General features: G+C 43.9%; 6 protein-coding genes across 6 annotated transcripts; 1 reads left to right on the top strand and 5 right to left on the bottom strand.

The window, feature by feature from the left end:
• Window positions 1-11: 11 nt before the first annotated feature.
• On the top strand, window positions 12-4,349 carry Bfra_006539 (putative sas10 utp3 family protein; the record flags this gene model as incomplete). The annotated part of the gene is made up of 6 exons (XM_037336909.1): window positions 12-210; window positions 261-1,997; window positions 2,146-2,248; window positions 2,933-3,047; window positions 3,184-3,779; window positions 3,857-4,349. 6 exons carry the CDS (start codon window positions 12-14, stop codon window positions 4,347-4,349), a joined length of 3,243 nt encoding a protein of 1,080 aa, XP_037198275.1.
• A 714-nt stretch (window positions 4,350-5,063) lies between these two features.
• On the bottom strand, window positions 5,064-5,610 carry Bfra_006538 (uncharacterized protein; the record flags this gene model as incomplete). The annotated part of the gene is made up of 4 exons (XM_037336908.1): window positions 5,064-5,175; window positions 5,206-5,262; window positions 5,338-5,446; window positions 5,535-5,610. 4 exons carry the CDS (start codon window positions 5,608-5,610, stop codon window positions 5,064-5,066), a joined length of 354 nt encoding a protein of 117 aa, XP_037198274.1.
• Window positions 5,611-7,118: 1,508 nt separating this feature from the next.
• Window positions 7,119-8,562, bottom strand: Bfra_006537 (putative integral membrane protein; the record flags this gene model as incomplete). Its single annotated transcript, XM_037336907.1, has 3 exons — window positions 7,119-7,616; window positions 7,682-8,003; window positions 8,072-8,562. The coding sequence occupies 3 exons, from the start codon at window positions 8,560-8,562 to the stop codon at window positions 7,119-7,121; spliced, it is 1,311 nt and encodes a 436-aa protein (XP_037198273.1).
• Window positions 8,563-11,567: 3,005 nt separating this feature from the next.
• Bfra_006536 (uncharacterized protein) lies at window positions 11,568-12,239 on the bottom strand (the record flags this gene model as incomplete). Its single annotated transcript, XM_037336906.1, has 2 exons — window positions 11,568-12,140; window positions 12,195-12,239. The coding sequence occupies 2 exons, from the start codon at window positions 12,237-12,239 to the stop codon at window positions 11,568-11,570; spliced, it is 618 nt and encodes a 205-aa protein (XP_037198272.1).
• A 1,673-nt stretch (window positions 12,240-13,912) lies between these two features.
• Window positions 13,913-14,938, bottom strand: Bfra_006535 (uncharacterized protein; the record flags this gene model as incomplete). Its single annotated transcript, XM_037336905.1, has 5 exons — window positions 13,913-14,096; window positions 14,147-14,214; window positions 14,343-14,359; window positions 14,411-14,634; window positions 14,691-14,938. The coding sequence occupies 5 exons, from the start codon at window positions 14,936-14,938 to the stop codon at window positions 13,913-13,915; spliced, it is 741 nt and encodes a 246-aa protein (XP_037198271.1).
• Window positions 14,939-16,195: 1,257 nt separating this feature from the next.
• Window positions 16,196-17,383, bottom strand: Bfra_006534 (putative ankyrin repeat protein; the record flags this gene model as incomplete). Its single annotated transcript, XM_037336904.1, has 1 exon — window positions 16,196-17,383. One exon carries the CDS (start codon window positions 17,381-17,383, stop codon window positions 16,196-16,198), a length of 1,188 nt encoding a protein of 395 aa, XP_037198270.1.
• Between the last annotated feature and the right edge of the window lie 652 nt (window positions 17,384-18,035).

Raw genomic sequence — 18,035 nt, 5'->3', positions numbered from 1 at the left:
AATCTACAACAATGGCTGGCAAAAAAAGGAAGGCCTCCGGGCAAAGTGTCAAAAGTCGCACGCAAGATTTCGACAAGTCCAAAGGAAAAGTAGCCTTCACAACATATGAAGATATCGCCGACTCCGAGGATGAATTCCACATCAACAGAGATAAAGTTATGTTGGATGATGAACCAAACGCTAAGCGCCAGAGGAAATCGAATTATGACGGTTAGATTAATTGAGATTGTGGATTTTATAGTAGCTAAAAGTTCTTACAGATGAATTAGTCGAGTTGTCGGACGAAGAGGTATTAGGGTACTCCGACGAGAGTTCTGAAGAAGAAGAAGAAGAAGAATACGAGGCGCCGAAATCGAAGAAATCAAAAGCTCAAGAAAACGATGAGGCGGATGCGGAAGAGGAAGACGAATATGCTGAGGGATGGGGATCTTCGAAGCGCGATTACTATGATGCGGATAACATCGAAACGGAAGCCGACGCCCTGATGGAAGAAGAGGAGGCTAAACGATTACAACAAAAGAGGCTTTCGAAATTGACCAAAGCTTCTTTCGGTCTCGATGAACTTGACATCAAATGGCTCCCTGCGAGTGATGACGAGGAAGGCCTGGGGGGTGCTCTTAAAAAGGGCAAGGGAGGCAACAAAGAGGCAGATGATGATTATGAAGAGGGAGATGTGGTAACAGAGGTTTTGAAAGATATTGAGATCACAGAAGACATGGGCCCGGAAGAAAGGTTGAGGATACTATATTCGAGATATCCAGAATTCGAGTTCCTAGCAGACGAATTTTTAGAACTGGCACCTGTTCTTCAAGATTTATTGAAGGAAGTAGACCAGTTGCCTGAGTATGAAATCGACGCGATACCTTTTACAGTCACAAAAGCCAGAGCTTTAGCAGCTTACACATCTACTATCGCCATGTACTTTTCGCTTTTGACCTCTCCATCACAGTCTCCTGAAGGAGAGGGAAAGACTATGAATCCACAAGAATTGCGAGATCATGAGATTATGGATTATTTAAAGTCAACTCGAGAGTTATGGTTAAGGGTCAAGTCAATTGACGTCACAAAGTTGAAGGGAGATTCGGAAGATGCAAACGAAAATATATCTATGGATGACGTGGAGGATACACTCACATCAGAAGAGGAGATGGAGACAATTCGACCAACGAAGAAATCCAGAAAGGAACTGGCCCGCGCTGCTGCTGCTGAAAAGGCGGCCGCAAAACGTAGCAAACAGATACAGGAAGCAGAGGAAGACTTGGCAGGTCTTGATGATCTCGTATCTAAAGCCAAGAAGTCAAAGAAGGTATCGAGAGTTGTTGTTGAGGCAGATGATGATTCCGATTTCGGCGAAGAAGAATCTATGGATGCCAAGGCTGCGGAGGAGAAGGCTAAAAGAAAGAAGTCACTCAAGTTCTACACATCTCAAATTGCCCAGAAAGCGAATAAAAGACTTGACGCAGGAAGGGGAGCCGGTGGTGACGAGGATCTACCCTATAGAGAACGGCTTAGAGATCGCCAGGCACGACTCAACCTTGAGGCCGAGAAGCGTGGAAAGAAATTGGATGAATACGGAAGAGGTACGGCTCTGGGTGGAGAGAGCGACGACGACGATCAAGAAGCTGTTGCTGGCGAAGTTCGAGGCGATGAAGACGAGTACTATGACATGGTTGCACAGACATCAAAGAAACGCAAGGATGACAAAGAGGCAAAGTATGCCGCAATTTCTGAAGCGAAGAAGGCCGGAAAATTGGCAAGAGTAGTAGAAGTGGAGAATGACGAAGATGGCAAGAGAGCTATCGGATATGTGATTGAGAAGAATAAGGGATTGGCGCCAAAGAGAAAGAAGGAGGTCAGAAACCCAAGAGTGAAGAAGAGGATGAAGTATGACGAGAAGAAGAAGAAGCTGGGCAGTATGAAAGCTGTGTACAAGGGTGGAGAAGAAAGAGGTGGTTATGGTGGTGAGAAAACTGGTATTAAGACTGGTTTGGTTAAGAGTAGAAAGTTGTAGGATATTAGTCATGGAAGTAAAGCATTCCATGCATCCAGGTTTAACATGGTTTCGTCTAAAATCTCTTCATGTAAGGGATCCTTACTCCAGTAGAGTTAGTTCCAGTCAATACATTAATTTTATGCAATACCTAGTCTTACCTTCAAGATTAGCAAAGCGTGGTACCAAAATGACTAGACCCCTTGGCAGGTGGGAGATTGGTGATCTCACAATCGATACCTCGGATTACAAGGGGTGGTACAGTTTTCACATGTTTCCATCTATGGCGTTTAGACTTCTTCCATACCTTCTTCTTGGGATTTGAAGTTGTGCAGAGGCGTTCAAATGTCTCGGCTCTGTTCGTTGCAGTACGCCCTCATTTCCAGAAAATGTCCTCCTGAATGACTAGTGAATTCACATACTGGGCAAAGAGACACCGACTTCCAGACTCTTCGCAATTTGCTTTCGATGGTCTGGTTGCGGATGAGAGATTTCCCGCTCACCTGGTCGATTATTGCGAACGCAAAAGGTATCAGATGCATGTACAGCGGAGTTTTTGTTCCTTTATACACATGAATTACGAGGGGATATATTTCCTACCCCTCTGCTATATCTTGGGGAGTGTGAGTGAGATTTAATCGATTCGGTTATCATGCGTTTTTGGACATTTTCTTTGTTTGGTTTGGCTTATCTAGGAATTTGTGGTGCGGGACCGGTGCTTTTGCATCGAGAGTTGGATTTGGAAGGGGAGTGTTGTGATTTGGCAAGTTCTTCTTATAATGGATTGGTTGGCTAATAGCATATGAAGCGAGGAGGTTCTAATTTTTCTTTAGTGAGTCATCTTGCTTCCTGATAGCTGCTTCTTGGCCAGAGTTTATTCGAATCTGCGGATGGCTCGTACTATGATGTGCTCATGAGATGATGCTAATGCTTGGATCAAAGGCCAGGACAATGTGATCGCGATTCTGTTAATTGTACCAAAACTTCCTCCCCAGTTCACTCTTCGAATCGCAGAGATTTAACGCAATGTGGTAAAAATGCTCCGCAGGGGAGTCAAGTATGTCCTCTGAATACTTGCTGTAGTGGTAATGGGTACTGCGGGGTATGTATTTTCGAATCCTGTATGATGCTCACAAATCTTACTGCACCATCGAGTAATATACGATAAATTTGTAATTGACTTGTAATCGCAGACCACATCCGCCTATTGCATCAACGCCGACCCCATCAACGGCAACGCACCATGCCAACACGGCTACGGGGCCTGCGGCCCAATAAACTTCCCCAACTGCGGTCCGGGCAGCACAACCGCCAGCAACGGGCGCAAAGTATCCTACTGGCAAATCGGCAGTGCGACGCGTTCCTGTAATGCGCTCCCCATTTCTCTTATCTCCACTCAAAATATCACGCATCTGATCTTCGCCTTCATGTCTATTTCTCCCAATACTTTCCACGTGGTTCCTTTCGATACCACGGCTATACCTCTCATGTATCCCTTTACTGCTCTCGCTTCTGCGACTTTGGCGACGTACATGGCTATTGGGGGCGGTGGATCGAGTGTCTTGCCGCCGATTTGGAGTCAGATGGTGTCGAATCAGGGGAATCGAGCGGCGTTTATTAGTAGTGTGGAGGGATGGTTGAGTACGTTTAATTTCCAGGGGGTAGATTTGGATTGGGAGTTTCCGAGTAGTAATAGTGATCGAGATGGGTTTGTGGCGTTGGTGAGAGAGATGAAGGAGAGTTTCACAGCGAATCACCCGGGGAAAAATTGGGGGATTAGTGTTGTTTTGTGAGATTTTTCCTCTTCTCATCTTACTTTCTAAAGATAGAGTGAGCAAGGGGAGAGTGAGCTAACAAGGAAAACAGACCACCAGATATCTCCTCCCTCCAATTCTTCGACCCCATAAACCTAGAACCCTACACCACCTTCTTCAACTTCATGTCCTACGACCTGCACGGCCCATGGGAAGCCTCCAACCCCTCCCTCGGCGCCTTTGTGCGTCCACAAACCTCTCTGCCAGATATCACAGCCGCAATCTCTCCTCTCTGGTTCGCAGGCGTCGATCCCATGAAACTGAATCTCGGACTTGCCGCCTACGGACGTGGCTACACGCTTGCGAATCCGGCGTGTGCGGATATCGGGTGTGCGTATATAGGGCCTAATGAGCCCGGTCCGTGTAGTACCGAAGCCGGAATTCTGAGTATGAGGGAGATTGAGGTGTTGGTGCAGAGAGAGGGATTGAAAGCCACGTGGGTGGGAGCGAGTGCGGCGGAGGAGGGGGAGACGGGGGTGAAGCAGATTGTGTTTGGAGGGGGAAGCAGTGGATGGGGTATGATGATGAGGAGAGTTGGGGGGTGAAGAGGAAATATGCGGATGGGCTTTGTATTGGTGGGACGGTGGTGTGGAGTTTGGATTTGCAGGAGATGGGGACGTGAGTATTTTGGAGGTTTCTTGATTTTTATCTTGGTTTGGTCTCTGTGGGAAGATTTGCTGATGAGTGATCTAGTGGTGATGGGACTTTTGGACCGGGGTTCTAAGGGGTGGTGTTGGAACTCATGGGGACTTGAAACTAGGCCCACAGGGAGGCGTTGAGGTGTGGATGGGCTTTATGGTATCTCTTTAGTATATATCTTTCATGGGTAGTGATTTTCAAGTGATACATACAAGTTGGAGCAATTATCTTTCACTTTATTCAATTTTATTTTTTTCAATTTCTCATCTACTCTAGCTGTCAAACATTCATGGCTTCTGTCAAGTGGTGATTTCTCGGGCCTTAATGTCCAGAAAGAATACATTTCGTGTCTTGATGTAGAGAAATTATGCATGTAGATCAAGGTTCCGTAAAGACTGTCAAGTGAGTTTGCACAACCAGGTTATGTCTGTCAAGTGCTCTTTATGTCTGCTATAATATTATTGACTACTTGTGATTTTATTTTGAACATCTTGGATCACACAATTGTTTTCAGCTCAGAATTGAAATCCAAGCGGATCAAATTGAGGTCAATATTTTGAAAGACCAGTGACGCAAAGGAGGAGAGTCATTCGATGATCCTTGTATCGAGCATCCCACCCCTAAAACTTAATATTCATCTGCAATCCCTTCTCATACGTAATCATCAGATTCGTGTACCCATTCGCCGGCTCCTCAAGACACTCCAACAAATCCGCAAACCCTCCGCAGAATCTACCACATTATCTATAATAACCAGCGCACCCATTCTCATTCTCGGTTCCCGAATCTTCAACACCGGTAGCGCAATTGGCGTCCAGACTAGCAAATCGTCAGAATATCCTTTCCTACAAAAATCAAGAATGATACCATACCATCAAGCACCACCAAATGAACCTGAACATCTTCCTCAACCTCTCCAACCAATCCCCCTCTCTCAACTCAATATCCCGACTCACATCCTCCCCGCTTCCTCCAATACCTCTTCGCTTGCTCCGCTTTCCCGCTTTCTTTTTCCGTAGCGATTACTTTTCCCTCCCCCCTATCATTTGTAAATTACTCGTATTAGCTAGTGCAAAATGAATCGTACTTACCCCGAAACTCGTTCCTATCTCGATAATGTTCCGGCAGATGTGGCAAGAGCAAGTTGATAAATGAAGTGGTACTCATCTCGATCTAATGCGATAAATGCATCGCGGACAATTGGTTTCGAAATCTGTTTTATTGGTTTCGGTGGGTGGGAATGGAGTAAGACTTCTTGGGCGAGGATAAGTGGTGGAGAAGAGAGGGTGTGGATGTGGGGAGGGGCGATGAGGGGGTTGGTGATGGATAAGGAGATGGTTTTGCTTTCGGTTATAGTTGGAAGGATGTGATACATAATAATTTGGAATTACTAATGAATGTAGAGAATAGATTTCGTGGGATTGTGACACGGAGAGGGCATATTGAACATGGAATTCAGCGAAAGTTTAGTGATTTCGCGGAGTTACAAAAGGGGTTAAAGGTATTTCTTTACACTATCATAACTCACAGCAAATGATGATATTCAAATCCTCGGGACCGAATATCAGCACTGAATGTGAGCTACTCAATCCGCTGACTGCTGAAATTAACTGGAAGTCCATTTCTCGGCTAAAACAGACTCGGAAGTCATGTAGGTGTTCACTCCGCTGTTATATCTCTTTACCCCGACAATTACAGGAGGTATAACATCCTAGACACTTTCTCTATCTATATCACTTGATTCAATTTATATTACCAATCTATTTACACAAGTGGACATAATTTGCGGATGAGATCCCGTCTTAAATTTTGGGTGGACGGACGAGAGGAATGTGGGATAACGCCTACACGCAGCTTACTGCATGGGATTCGAAGCTAATTTTCGGTATGAGAGTAATTAATGCCGGTGGAAAGGAGATGTGTGAGAGAAATTTGATTATAGAAGAGTGAATGACCAAAAACGAAGTCTAGATGCATGTATGAATGAGGAGGTCGATAATGGAGGAGCAGGTAGTGGAAAGTTTATTGATTAAGCGAATCATGGAGACAAAATTAAGTTTGAGAAAAGGTACTACTAACACTATAGATTCGCGGGATAAATATCGATGTAAGAGCAACAAGTCCGGCATTTCCACCAACTTGGTAACATACTAATGTAGTATAGGTAATCAATTTGAATCATTAAACCCTGAGATCTCATAAGCAGCCACTAGATCAGATCTCGTACGATCTGCAACAAAACCTTAGACGGGAACTATAATCATTACATCATTCATCAGACGAAAAGTCATGGCAAGCGCCGACGGCAGTTTGGTAGTAGCAGGAACTAGTATGAGGCGTTAGATATAGTAAGGGGAAGTCCGTGATGCATAGCTGCAGGAGAGTTGAAATGGGTAGAAACGCACATTAGCTTAGATGAAGGTCGGCGACTGGAAAAGTGGAAATCACAAAGTATCTCCGGAGGATGTTTAAGAAATTTACATTGTAGAATATTATTCCCAGCCCAAAACTTACCATATACTGATATTATTGCGGATATCGAATTTCATTGCTCAATCTCCCAGAGAGATGGGTATTTTCATCAACCAGCCGTTCCCTCGACGCCCCTTTGACTCCTTAGATATATATATAATTTTTCAAAAACTCCTTTCCTTTTCCACTAAGTGGGTTGTTCTTCACACAGAGTATCGCGGTTTGTAATGAGCGGCCATACCCAAATCCCCTTCATCGATTGCTTCATCTTTGGAATTCGTCGTGTAGCGAAAGGTATCCTCACTTCTTGGTCTCGTATCACTATCTCTCTTTCCTATCCCGATTTCGTCGCTTCTACACTCATCACTACTCTTTCTCCTTTCTCCCTCAGCTGCCATTCTCGTGAAACTCGAAATGCTGGCATCACTTCCAATCTCTTCAATTGCATCCAGATTCCTTGAGCATCTTGTTGTCCTGATTTCCCACTCTCGAACATCGCCTAGTTCAAGATCGTCATTTGAGAGTTTTTGTAAGGTACGAGAGGCTCTTGGAGTAGCGACTGTTGTGGATCCTGAAAATGGTCCCTTATCCGCTGAGGAGATAGCGTAACGGTCGCTTCGGCTGGAATGTAAAGAGTGGGGAAGGATAAAAGGTATGTAACGTGTGAAGAAAGGTTTTGTGGCAGGAACGGACGCCCCAATCTGAGATTCTGTTAGAACTGTTCACTGTGTTTCCTGCGATGTGAAGATAAAATGGAGATACTTACTATACCAACATAAAGCTCAACGGTGCTACTTATCCAAACATAATAAGTGTCCCATGTCATATCCGATGAAACCAACTCTACGTAAGTGTAGTATGTTCTCACAGCTCCAGCTACACAGACGAGAAATCCGGCGCCGAAGAGAAAAATAATGATGAGCCGTTGACGATGAGAGATCTGCAATTGTAGCATTTTCGGGATTGGGAATAAAACGACGATACAGTCAGTCACAGTATTTATGGTTCCAGCAACCGTGACATGAAGAGTTTCATTGATGCATTCTGGCTGAGAGGCGAACGTTATAAGCCAGTAATGAGAGGGTGGTCTAGTTTTTGAGTCAGTCAATGATATTCATGTGACCCCAGTCAGCTATCAACATGTGAGTCCACTAACCGGCATTGAAAAATAGTAACGAGGATGAATATAAGGCCTTGAACAGCGATTATAATGGAAGCCGCGATGGTCATCATCTTGAACCTTCGCCCGCTTGATAAAATTCGGTAATACAATGCCAACATAGAACATTTTGTGAGAGTTTGGCCAAGTGTGAAAACGATTTGTGTAACTATAATGTATTGTAGACCAAAGGTAACCCGATTGAATGGAACATCCCATATATGTCGATTGAAGTGGAATTTTCTCTCTGCGAGGATAGCGAGGATAGCAAATGTTGTCGATGGCACCATTGCTGCAATTATGAGCCAGTCATCTAATCCAAAACTCTTTGACATTACAAGTCGCGTGTAGAGCCTGATGAATATCATGGATAGAACTAGAGGAAATAATATTGAAGTGACAATTAAAACTCCATTCCCTCGCGTTGTAGGGTTATCATAATTCGGGACTGGCCAAGAGGCGAGGATCTCAGGAGAGGGAAGTTGCATCTTGAAATGTATGTGGTCGACATGAAGGCAAGATGGAAGTACATTAGTTGAAGTATATAGTCGTAGGGAAACGGTCGAATAAGAAAGTAACAATGCTAGCAGCTCACTACTGCGGCTCCAAAAAAGTATCAAGGGAAAGATCCGTGCCTAACGCAAGGGAACTCCACCTTGATATACTAAACCTGTAGGGGGACGGGATGGAAAGTATCTTTCACACACAGATTTCAATAACATATGCTTCTCAACTACTGCAAGCCACCAGATTTATTGTGGAAACCCCATGTTCGTGTCACGAACCCTCGAATTTTGATCTATCAACACTCAATGGCATTAGCAGATCTCCGATTATCCAATAGGTTGTTGTCTTATTCTCATATTGAGGATATCATTCAGGATCTCCTGTTGTCCTCTAGACTTTGAGCACAGATGTCCGTATCTTGCTTTGAAGAACGGCGACTACTTGATAGAAAGTTCAAGCATGGAGCTAATCCAGGTAGCGTTTAAGGGAGGTGATTTGATGAAATTCTCGGGATGTGGACGATGTAAGATCCCTTTCAATATGAGGGAAAGAGTCCCTGAGAAAGCGGGCATAACGCACGGACTACCTTCTCTCATTGGGCATTAGCAGACGAATGAAGATCGCGTACGGTGTTGTATCGATAGATTCCCCGGATAAGGTTATTGGGCGCTGCCAAAGTGCGGGGATTAGCTTCAGAGGTATGAATGGGGCATGGTTCTGGACGGCTGGAATAAGATCGCATTCGTCTAACGTTACATGCTGTAGTACCGGCAACAATGTTATACCCAATTGCCCTTCACCCCAAAACCGGAAGTCTTGAAGATGAAGATGAAGAATTCATCAAATGATGGATCAGGAATAGACTCTGCCGAGAGTTGATGACTCGCAACGCTATACACTGCAAGTAAAAAGCAACTAAAGCGTCAAGTGCCGAGTGTGATGCACCCTCAAGGATCGTTGCTGCATAGGGCTCGATGTGACCACCGATTTAACGCCGAAAAAGGAAAGGAAATGAAAGGGGTCTTCGCAAGCTTTTCTACTTCGATCTCTGGTCCCCAGATTCCCAACAGTCTGGAATCGTCAGATATGATCAACAGTATCTTATATCCGAAACACAACAGGGCGTCCAACACTTTCTTTTGGGGTTTGTAAAACACCAAGATATGTTGCAGATTGACAGCGATTCTGAAGGCCCCGTGACACAAAGATGCAAAGATGCAAAGATGCAAAGATGCAAAGATGAGGATATTACTTACATACGATAAGTTGGATCGAGCACCAGTCATGGCATGACGGGAATTACTCGCAAATCAGGTTTAGGAATGCTTAATCTTCGGCATCTCAATTTTGACAGTGCTTGCTTTGTTTGCAGCACAATTGTGAAGCCACCTTCCCTCGACGATCTTGAGGCCCGTGCAGTTGCACCTGCACCGGTGGAGATACTGTCAAAAACAAAGAAGCAAAAAAACTGCGCATGCGTTATCTACGAAATTTTGATCACATCTGCTAAATCCCCAGTTATGTCTCTACCGTCTAGGATCTTGACCGTTTCTCGTCTACTTCTCGAGCTAGACCTGTCTAGTCTGCAGATATATTTCTTCTTCCACAACAAATTCGGCATGTTTCCTCATCTAGCACTTGGAAAAGCTGCTTCCCAAACTCCACTCCACCGGATCCTCGCGCCACTATCGTCCTAACCATCCAGCGTTATCTTATCTGCTTAGCAGTTTTCTTTCGCAGGGTCCATTGAAAGATTACTTTAGTTTTTGTTTTTTCTGTACTTCGTCTATTCCCACATATTATCAGACGGATCGTCTCCAAGCTTGTGGTCAGACCGCCAAAGGACATTGTCGCTAACCTCTTACCCCTCTAGTTCCCTCTATTTCTTTTTACTCACGGGAAAAATCAGGAATCAGCGTGCATCGAGAGATTTTTTCTCGATTTTCCGATCCGTGAACCCTTGACTTCTGCTTGTACCATTTCTTTTTCGTCCCAAATCATTCGGCCTTCGATGATGATGTATTGCAATTCAGAGTCTGTATACGCTCGAGGCTTTTTAGTGCTGACCCTTTGAAATTCGATGAAGCAGTAATGGCAAAAATCGGACCATTTAATATCGTATCAGGCAATACATAATGTTCATGTAGATTTCTTTTGTCCTCGATATCCACCTAGGTCGCCGAATGGTCTTGAGTAGTTAGAACGGAGTTTACGATTCTCACGACAATTTCACGAGGAAGACCAAACGCGGACAGATTCCGATACAAGAAACCAGAAGAGGGGTAGAGGGAATAGCCCAAGTGAGGGTTCTGAACTATAGGCAACTAGTGTCAAGGTACCTTAGGACATACCGGCACTCTGGAGACAGGTTAGTGTTGTGGAGCAGCTTTGAGGAAAATTGACTCTATTAGGGGGTTCGTGCTGGTTCAAATGAATCGTCTATACACACAGCCAACACATAGTCGATAATGGATGCCGTGAGTCTATACTTGGATTATTGTATCATACAAGAAGAGAGAATACCGAAAGTAAGGTACCAAAATTCTCCGCGGAAATCAGTTGCAATTGTATGCTAGTATAGTAAATGTAAGTCTATTGAATAAACGGTCAATGCTCTTCGGAAAATTACTAAGAGTTGCATTTCATGGAGATATCCGATTCGAAATTGTCATGGTTTTGCAACGGTCCATCAAATCGTCATTGGAGCACCCAATACTAATCTCTTCTTGCTCGGAGGCGGGCGTGATGATGAGGTATTTGAATGCATAGAATAAGAACCAACTATGGCGTGATTTGATGATTGTGGTATAACTAGTTTGTGAACAAGGAGGGTAATACTAGCATGCGGCGAAACATTGCTAGACTGATATCACGCATGATGGTCGACAGACGAGAACAGCCATTAGCCAGTCTTGTGATTCATATTTGTATTTTCAGTGAAGGGTATGTTCACTGGAACTAGATAGGTACAGCCGAAATACTCTGTCTAAGGAGTTGGTCCCCATGGGACACGATCCTCCAAATCCGGATACTCATACTCATCATTCTCCAAATATGGCATCTGCAACACTCCGTCTTTGTCGGTATATGTATCCCTCTCATCTTCGAGAACCTGGAAGAGAGCTTGATCATTCATACACAGTCCACTAATCAGCCACCATGCCACGAGAAACTTGACGCGCCAGACCTTCCATTCACTAACGAGCTTCTTTTCATCCCATTCATCTTCCGCCGAACCTTCCGGCATGCGTCTCATGCAATGATAAACCAAGCAAGTACTTTTGTCCTCTGCACTTTGGGAATCCAGAACTACAAATTGATTCCATTCAATTCCACCCTCGAAGTTGGGAAAGTCGTGACGGTCGACGACATTTTCCATCATGAACTTTTGTAACGCCTCAGGAGATGCGTTTTGAAAACCAGTAGTGAATGATGAACTTGATAGAGGAAGAGTAAGTTCCGGTCCGTGGACATCTTCATCCGGAGATCTTTGAAGGATCCATGGGCTTTCGGGTGCGCTTTTGGCCTGGGTAGATTGCGTTACGAAGACTGAAAGTGTCTGGGGAGGAAGTTTCAATGTATGTTCGATTAACAACCAGACTGCTTGACTTACCTCGTTTGGTATTTGAGCCGTGCAAAAAACCAGAAATGTACCCATATCTTCGGATTCGGAGTGAGCTGACGGGTCTCAAGATATTTCTTGACTGGAAATGCGGGTCACGTTGAAGCCACAAGAGATTTAGTCTTTAAGGATTACTTTCGAATCTTAGTTGTAGAGTATAGGACAAACTTGGGGATTTTGTATAGAAATTACCCAGGTAAGGCTGATAGAGGATTGAGGCAGGACAATAAAGAACGTCAGAGGCTCAGAGGCTGTGCTTACGTAACACATGCAGGATTCACTCTGACTGAGACGATGCATCTTACTTTTGACGTCTAAATCCAAGACATGGTGCTGAGAACTTCCATTATTAGGCTCCAAAGATGCTCCAGTTCCAGCTGGCATTTAACCACGATACCGTGGGTAGAGGGAATCTTCTGGATTTGAGCTCAATCTCGAATGATGCTAGATATAATTTGTAGGACTAGGCCTCTAGAACATACTCGGGCTCTTATAGATGACCTTTTGTGTGAGTGACAATTGCTGGTTGTTCTCGCTATTGTATCGTCTTTCTTGCAAGATTTTCCTGCCAACTACTAAGGAATGGCCAAGAGAATTGCAGGGCAGACTGAAGTGGTTGCATATTGCTATGACATAAGAGGTATCTATGTACCGTAAGCAAGAAACATTTATCTAAGGGATTCCGCAAGCAACCAAGAGGCACAGCGAAGGAATTATTGGCGTCGTCTGATGTTTTACGCCGTCCTAGCTATATGGATATTGTTAGTAGCATATAAATGAACAGACAACTAGCTGCATGTCAGTGTCCGTTTCGCATAAACTTCGGAATATTGGTGCGCTAGTATTTGCCTCGCCGCATTGATTCTGCCACCACCCTAGCTGAGCCTAGGTTAGTTGTCTGAGGGTAGAAAAGACATTTATCTCTACAGTCGACACTTTCAAACTATTTACCCGTAGTCAAGAAGATCTCTCGGTTGATGCACTAAATCTTGTTCAGATGCAAAGGCTCACATTGCAGCTGTACGAGATTGATGATTGGACTTCTTGAAACGACTGACATCGGTTCGAACTTTGGTATAAAGCAGCTCCCTGCGAATTTCCTTCCTTGAGATGTCACCCTTCATTCCGAATCAAGAAGTCTAGAACGTCACTGCATTGTCACTTTCTATAATCCTTATAATCAAGACAGAAAATCTTCAGGAGTCAGATCGTATATTTTAGGTTTACCTACCCTAGCATTTTCGATTGGATGTTGTTTATGTACGGGTCGGAATGAGGCCCCGGTTCCCCTTGAGCAAATCATTTCCACGAGAAGTATAATTTGGTATCAGATTGATATACCAGTCATACCAAACCTGCTCGATTGCAATCACAGGCCTCGTACGTCGATTTGCCATGAAGGTGAAGGACTAGAACAAATACCTCGTGACAGGCCTAGAACATCGAATAGTAAGATCCAAGATTTGGAAAGAATGTGAGTTCATCATTCTGTTCTGATAAATCTATGTGTCCGCATACCATATTCCTCGCCATTCCACCAATGCAATAAAGCAACCCAAGCAAAAATCACAAAATGTCTACCCAAATAGCGCAAGCATGAAAGAAAATCAAGTCCAATCCTTTTCAAAACATAAATCCCCAACTTCTCAATTTATTTGCAAGGCATAACAATTTGGTCACCCGTCAAATCATAATATTTATACGAACATTCAAGAATATCCGGGGAAGTTGACAGCCCATGTGTCAGTTCCATACTTAAGGTGTTGCCAGAGGAGTGAGTTTCCAATCTTTTTGGATGTTCTTCGATACATGAAGTTGACTGGATCGGTTGAAGGTGCATTTTTGCAAACTGTGTCTGCTGCTTTTCCAGCATCTAATGCTGTACAGTATTTACTGCAAATTTGTGTTAGTTGGCGAGGCAAAAACTAGATGGCTTGTCTTACCCGGCGTTGTGGTATTTCTTCTTGAAGTACTCGTCTTTCTTGGCTTTGTAGTGACTGATTTGTCCGGACTATCAAATGAGGGTTAGTTATCACATGAGGAGACAGTCTTCGAGTGCAGTGGGGTATGTTTTTGATGTAGAAAATAGAGCTTCATGTAGAGCTTCATAGTACAATAATGGAAATTGGGTTAGCTTACGACTCGAGATCCCTCCTCTGATACATATGTTAGTTTTGTTACCATAACAGGAGGAAAAGGAAACTAACTTGTGTTATGGCCTGGATCGACAGGTGCAATGAGACAACCTATTCCACCCTCTTTTGCGGATGCATTGGTGGTATCTTCTGGACTAGTCCAAGTGGATTGTTTCAACGCGGATAAATCAATTTTTGAGCCCCCAACCAATGTTGCTATGGGAGGTCTGAAAGGGTCCGAGCCGGCACCACTTGCTGTTCTCTGTGCCGTATTAGATCCTGGTCCTCCATATTGACTAGTTTCTGTTAGCAATCTGTATGTTAACGATAACAATATGGCAAGCGAGCTCACAGCAATGAAGGCGATTTGAAGCAGAGAATTGCAGCACATTGAGCCTCGCATACTTCTTCGACACCAGCACAATCAATATTGAAAATGTATGGCTTGGCTTTTGTTCCATCTCCAGCGTCGGTGCCGATACGTTTTTCGAGTTCGAAGGAGACTTCCACGGTCTCTGCTTCTGCTACTGGGGCAGCTAGAACAGAGGAGAGCTGTAGAGATAGTAGAGCTGCTACGGGAACAAATACTTTGAACTGCATGGTCACAATGACGATATAAGTTTATAGAAAGTGAAGAAGAAAATGTATGAGATCAGATGAAGATTGTATTAAAGCAACAGGAATGAAGCAAATGACCGTTTTAGCAATAAACCTCACATCTGGAGAACACAATTCTTATATATCCCAAACCTACCCGTTGTGTTACTCTCGACATATAAAACCTCTCATGAAATGCTCCTAAAGGAATGCTCACTCAAATTAACACCATACACTCAGCTGTGACACAACAGCCAGCCCATCACGTTAACAAAATCGAGTACAATTCACAACACACAATATATGCACTGCGCACGTTACCTTCCTTCCCCAGCTTAATTGTATGCTTAAAAAACTTAAAACTTACACAAAGAGGATTCTCCAAGATACTCAGCTTACGCGATTCCTGTTTTCGTGGTGGAAGTGTGTTTACGCCTCCTCGGCAGTGGCTCATCGCGAGAGATTCTCAGCCTTATTATTACTGCAGAAATGATACCGCGTTTCAAGATTTACCGCAATAGCATGGACGGAATCCTGTGAAGTGAAAGGTGTATACTTTTTTCGTATTGTAGATTTCGAAATTCATATGATGATGGATGGAAGGAAGGAAGCACGAGGTAAGGTAAGCTGTTGATCGTCATGGGAGTGCTTGGCGTAATACGATGAGGCTTTGGTTTTGATGGAAATTCAGGAGGTGATGCGTAATACAAGGCGAGAAGGGTGTAATGTGAAGAGTCAGATTGAGGTAAGGAAGGGCCTGAAGGTGTGTGGTGGTAATAAATGTATCTTTGAAAGGGACATCTAAGAGCCTTGTATGAGGATCATATTCAAGGTATATTCCCTGAACATTTAGCTATTATATATGACTTAGCTAGCCATTAGCTATAATGGAAATGAGCTCGTTATGCATTGTATGATTCAGGACTTTCACGTGCTTGGAGTCTATCAAGTAAAAATGGGACATTGTTTCAAATCAAATCAAATCAACGTTCAGAATTTCTTTGACATATGTAATCATATCAATATTTCAAAGAATTTGACTATCTCTAAGCTCTCGATTGATGAACTAGAGTCCGAACTATTAGAAATCTTGACTCAAAAGTAAGAAGGTGCTTCTACCACATAATCAACGACATCGCCATTGAGAAGAAGAATCAACACTTTACATTCACAGCATTTCTTTCTCAATTAAACATAAGTGTGGATCTCCCCCTAATCGTGATCGGTATACATGAGCAAATACTCTTCGATCGATCACCATTAATTTACCCATGATCGTTGAGAAGAGCCCACCTCTTTTTCATCCTTCAACCACTTTCCTGCCCTTAAACCCTCCGCGACAACACATCTCATCTCCTCACTTCCCATCACCTCCACATAGCTCACCGCACTCCCATACGAACCTCTCAACTCCGGATTCGCGCCACGATCCAGAAGCCAACGAACTCTCTCCACTGCTCCTGCCATAACCGCATACACAATCGGATAGCCGGGTACCATATATCTTGACTCTTCCTTCTGATTTACATCGGCCCCACGTGAAACCAATAGCTCCATGACTGGAATTCGACCAATATCGAATTCTGTACTTGGGGTCACGAGAGCCACATGTGGGTTTGTTCCCGGAGGGCATGAGCCAGCAGCATAGTGTAAAGGATATCCATTTTCAATCTTGGCTCCGTGTTCTAGGAGTAGGCGTACAGTTTTTACATCTGCTTTTGCGGCTGAAGATTCCAGGGTAGCGCATGAATTTATTTCGGGATCTCCAAATCGAGCGTGATGAAGACGTTGAGCACCGAGGTTTGGATTTGCTCCGTGGGAGAGAAACCAACGGAGAAGAGAAATGTTGGTAACTAATTCAGGAAGCAGAACCTGTCCATAAAAGCCTGGAGTGTTAGGCGTCCAGCTAAACTCGAAAAGTAGCTCAAAGAGCGGAGTTCGTTGGGAAGAAGGTGCTGATAGTATTTGAGCTGGCGTTACTCGGGCAATTGGCGCTCCAGATGACAGTAGATATCTAACAACTTCACCATTCCCATTCCGTAGAGCGAGGTTGAGACCATGGTTAAGAAAATAAGGGGTGCGGCTCTCAGCTCTTATGATGGATTGAACTGTAGAAAGAGAACCATTTCTACACGCGGCCTCATAAGCATTCACAATATCAGACTTGGAATTTGTAATTCCTATGTTAGTGAAGATCATATCGGCGGGTTGAAATGGGATGTCATCATGCGCTGTACCCATAGTTTGAGATTGTGATTGGAAGTGTATGCTACTACTGTCGCTGCTGTTGCTATTTATATTCGCTTTCATAGCATTCTTCTGTTGTTCCTTTTGCTGTTTCTGAGCAGCCATCATTTGCATCTGTTGCCGCCGAGCTTGGATCATGATCTGCTGTCGCTGTCGCTGTCGCTGTTGCCGTTGAAGCGACTGTGTGTTGGTGCCTGCCATATTAATCAAGTGAAATGGTATCAGACAGAAGCTTGGTATAGAAGATGTCTTATGCTAAGAATAGCGGGTAGACTTTTGGGTGCAAATTAAAGCGCCAAACAAATATAAAATGTAAGGAATAGGTCTAGATGACGGATGGGAAGATATATTAGGCAAACGAGCAAATGGTCCGTGCTACAGTAGCTACCTAGCTTCCAATGAAACATCCACCTAGACTCCCCAGAAATCTTTAACGTCATTTTCACGCCGTCAGTCAAAGATCCTGACCAATGTTTTTCGCTTCGATGTTGATATCGGCCTGAATATCAGCAGATGCATTGAGTCAACGTTTTTTCCCTAGAATTCCCGTTTGTTTCGAGACTCCGAATAGGCCTATATTTGTACTGCTCGATATTTAGCTTCAGATAAAACATTGAGCCTCTACTTCGAGTCGTCCGTAACCATCAAAGACATAATCTTGGTGGATCTGTATGCACATTTAGAAATTCAATTAGCATTGATGGCTATCAACTTGAGGAAGAAACGGAAGACACTGCGATCTCCGACGAACTTCAGTCTTCAACTCCAAAATCATGGCACCGAATTCATGTATGCTACCGCGGCTTCTTAAACGGCTCGTCTACGCTAGATAGTCAAGAGAAGTTGAGTTGAA

Source organism: Botrytis fragariae (genome assembly GCF_013461495.1).
Source record: "Botrytis fragariae strain BVB16 chromosome Unknown tig00000000, whole genome shotgun sequence".
NCBI lineage: Eukaryota > Fungi > Ascomycota > Leotiomycetes > Helotiales > Sclerotiniaceae > Botrytis > Botrytis fragariae.
This window is presented reverse-complemented; position numbering and strand designations above follow the sequence as displayed.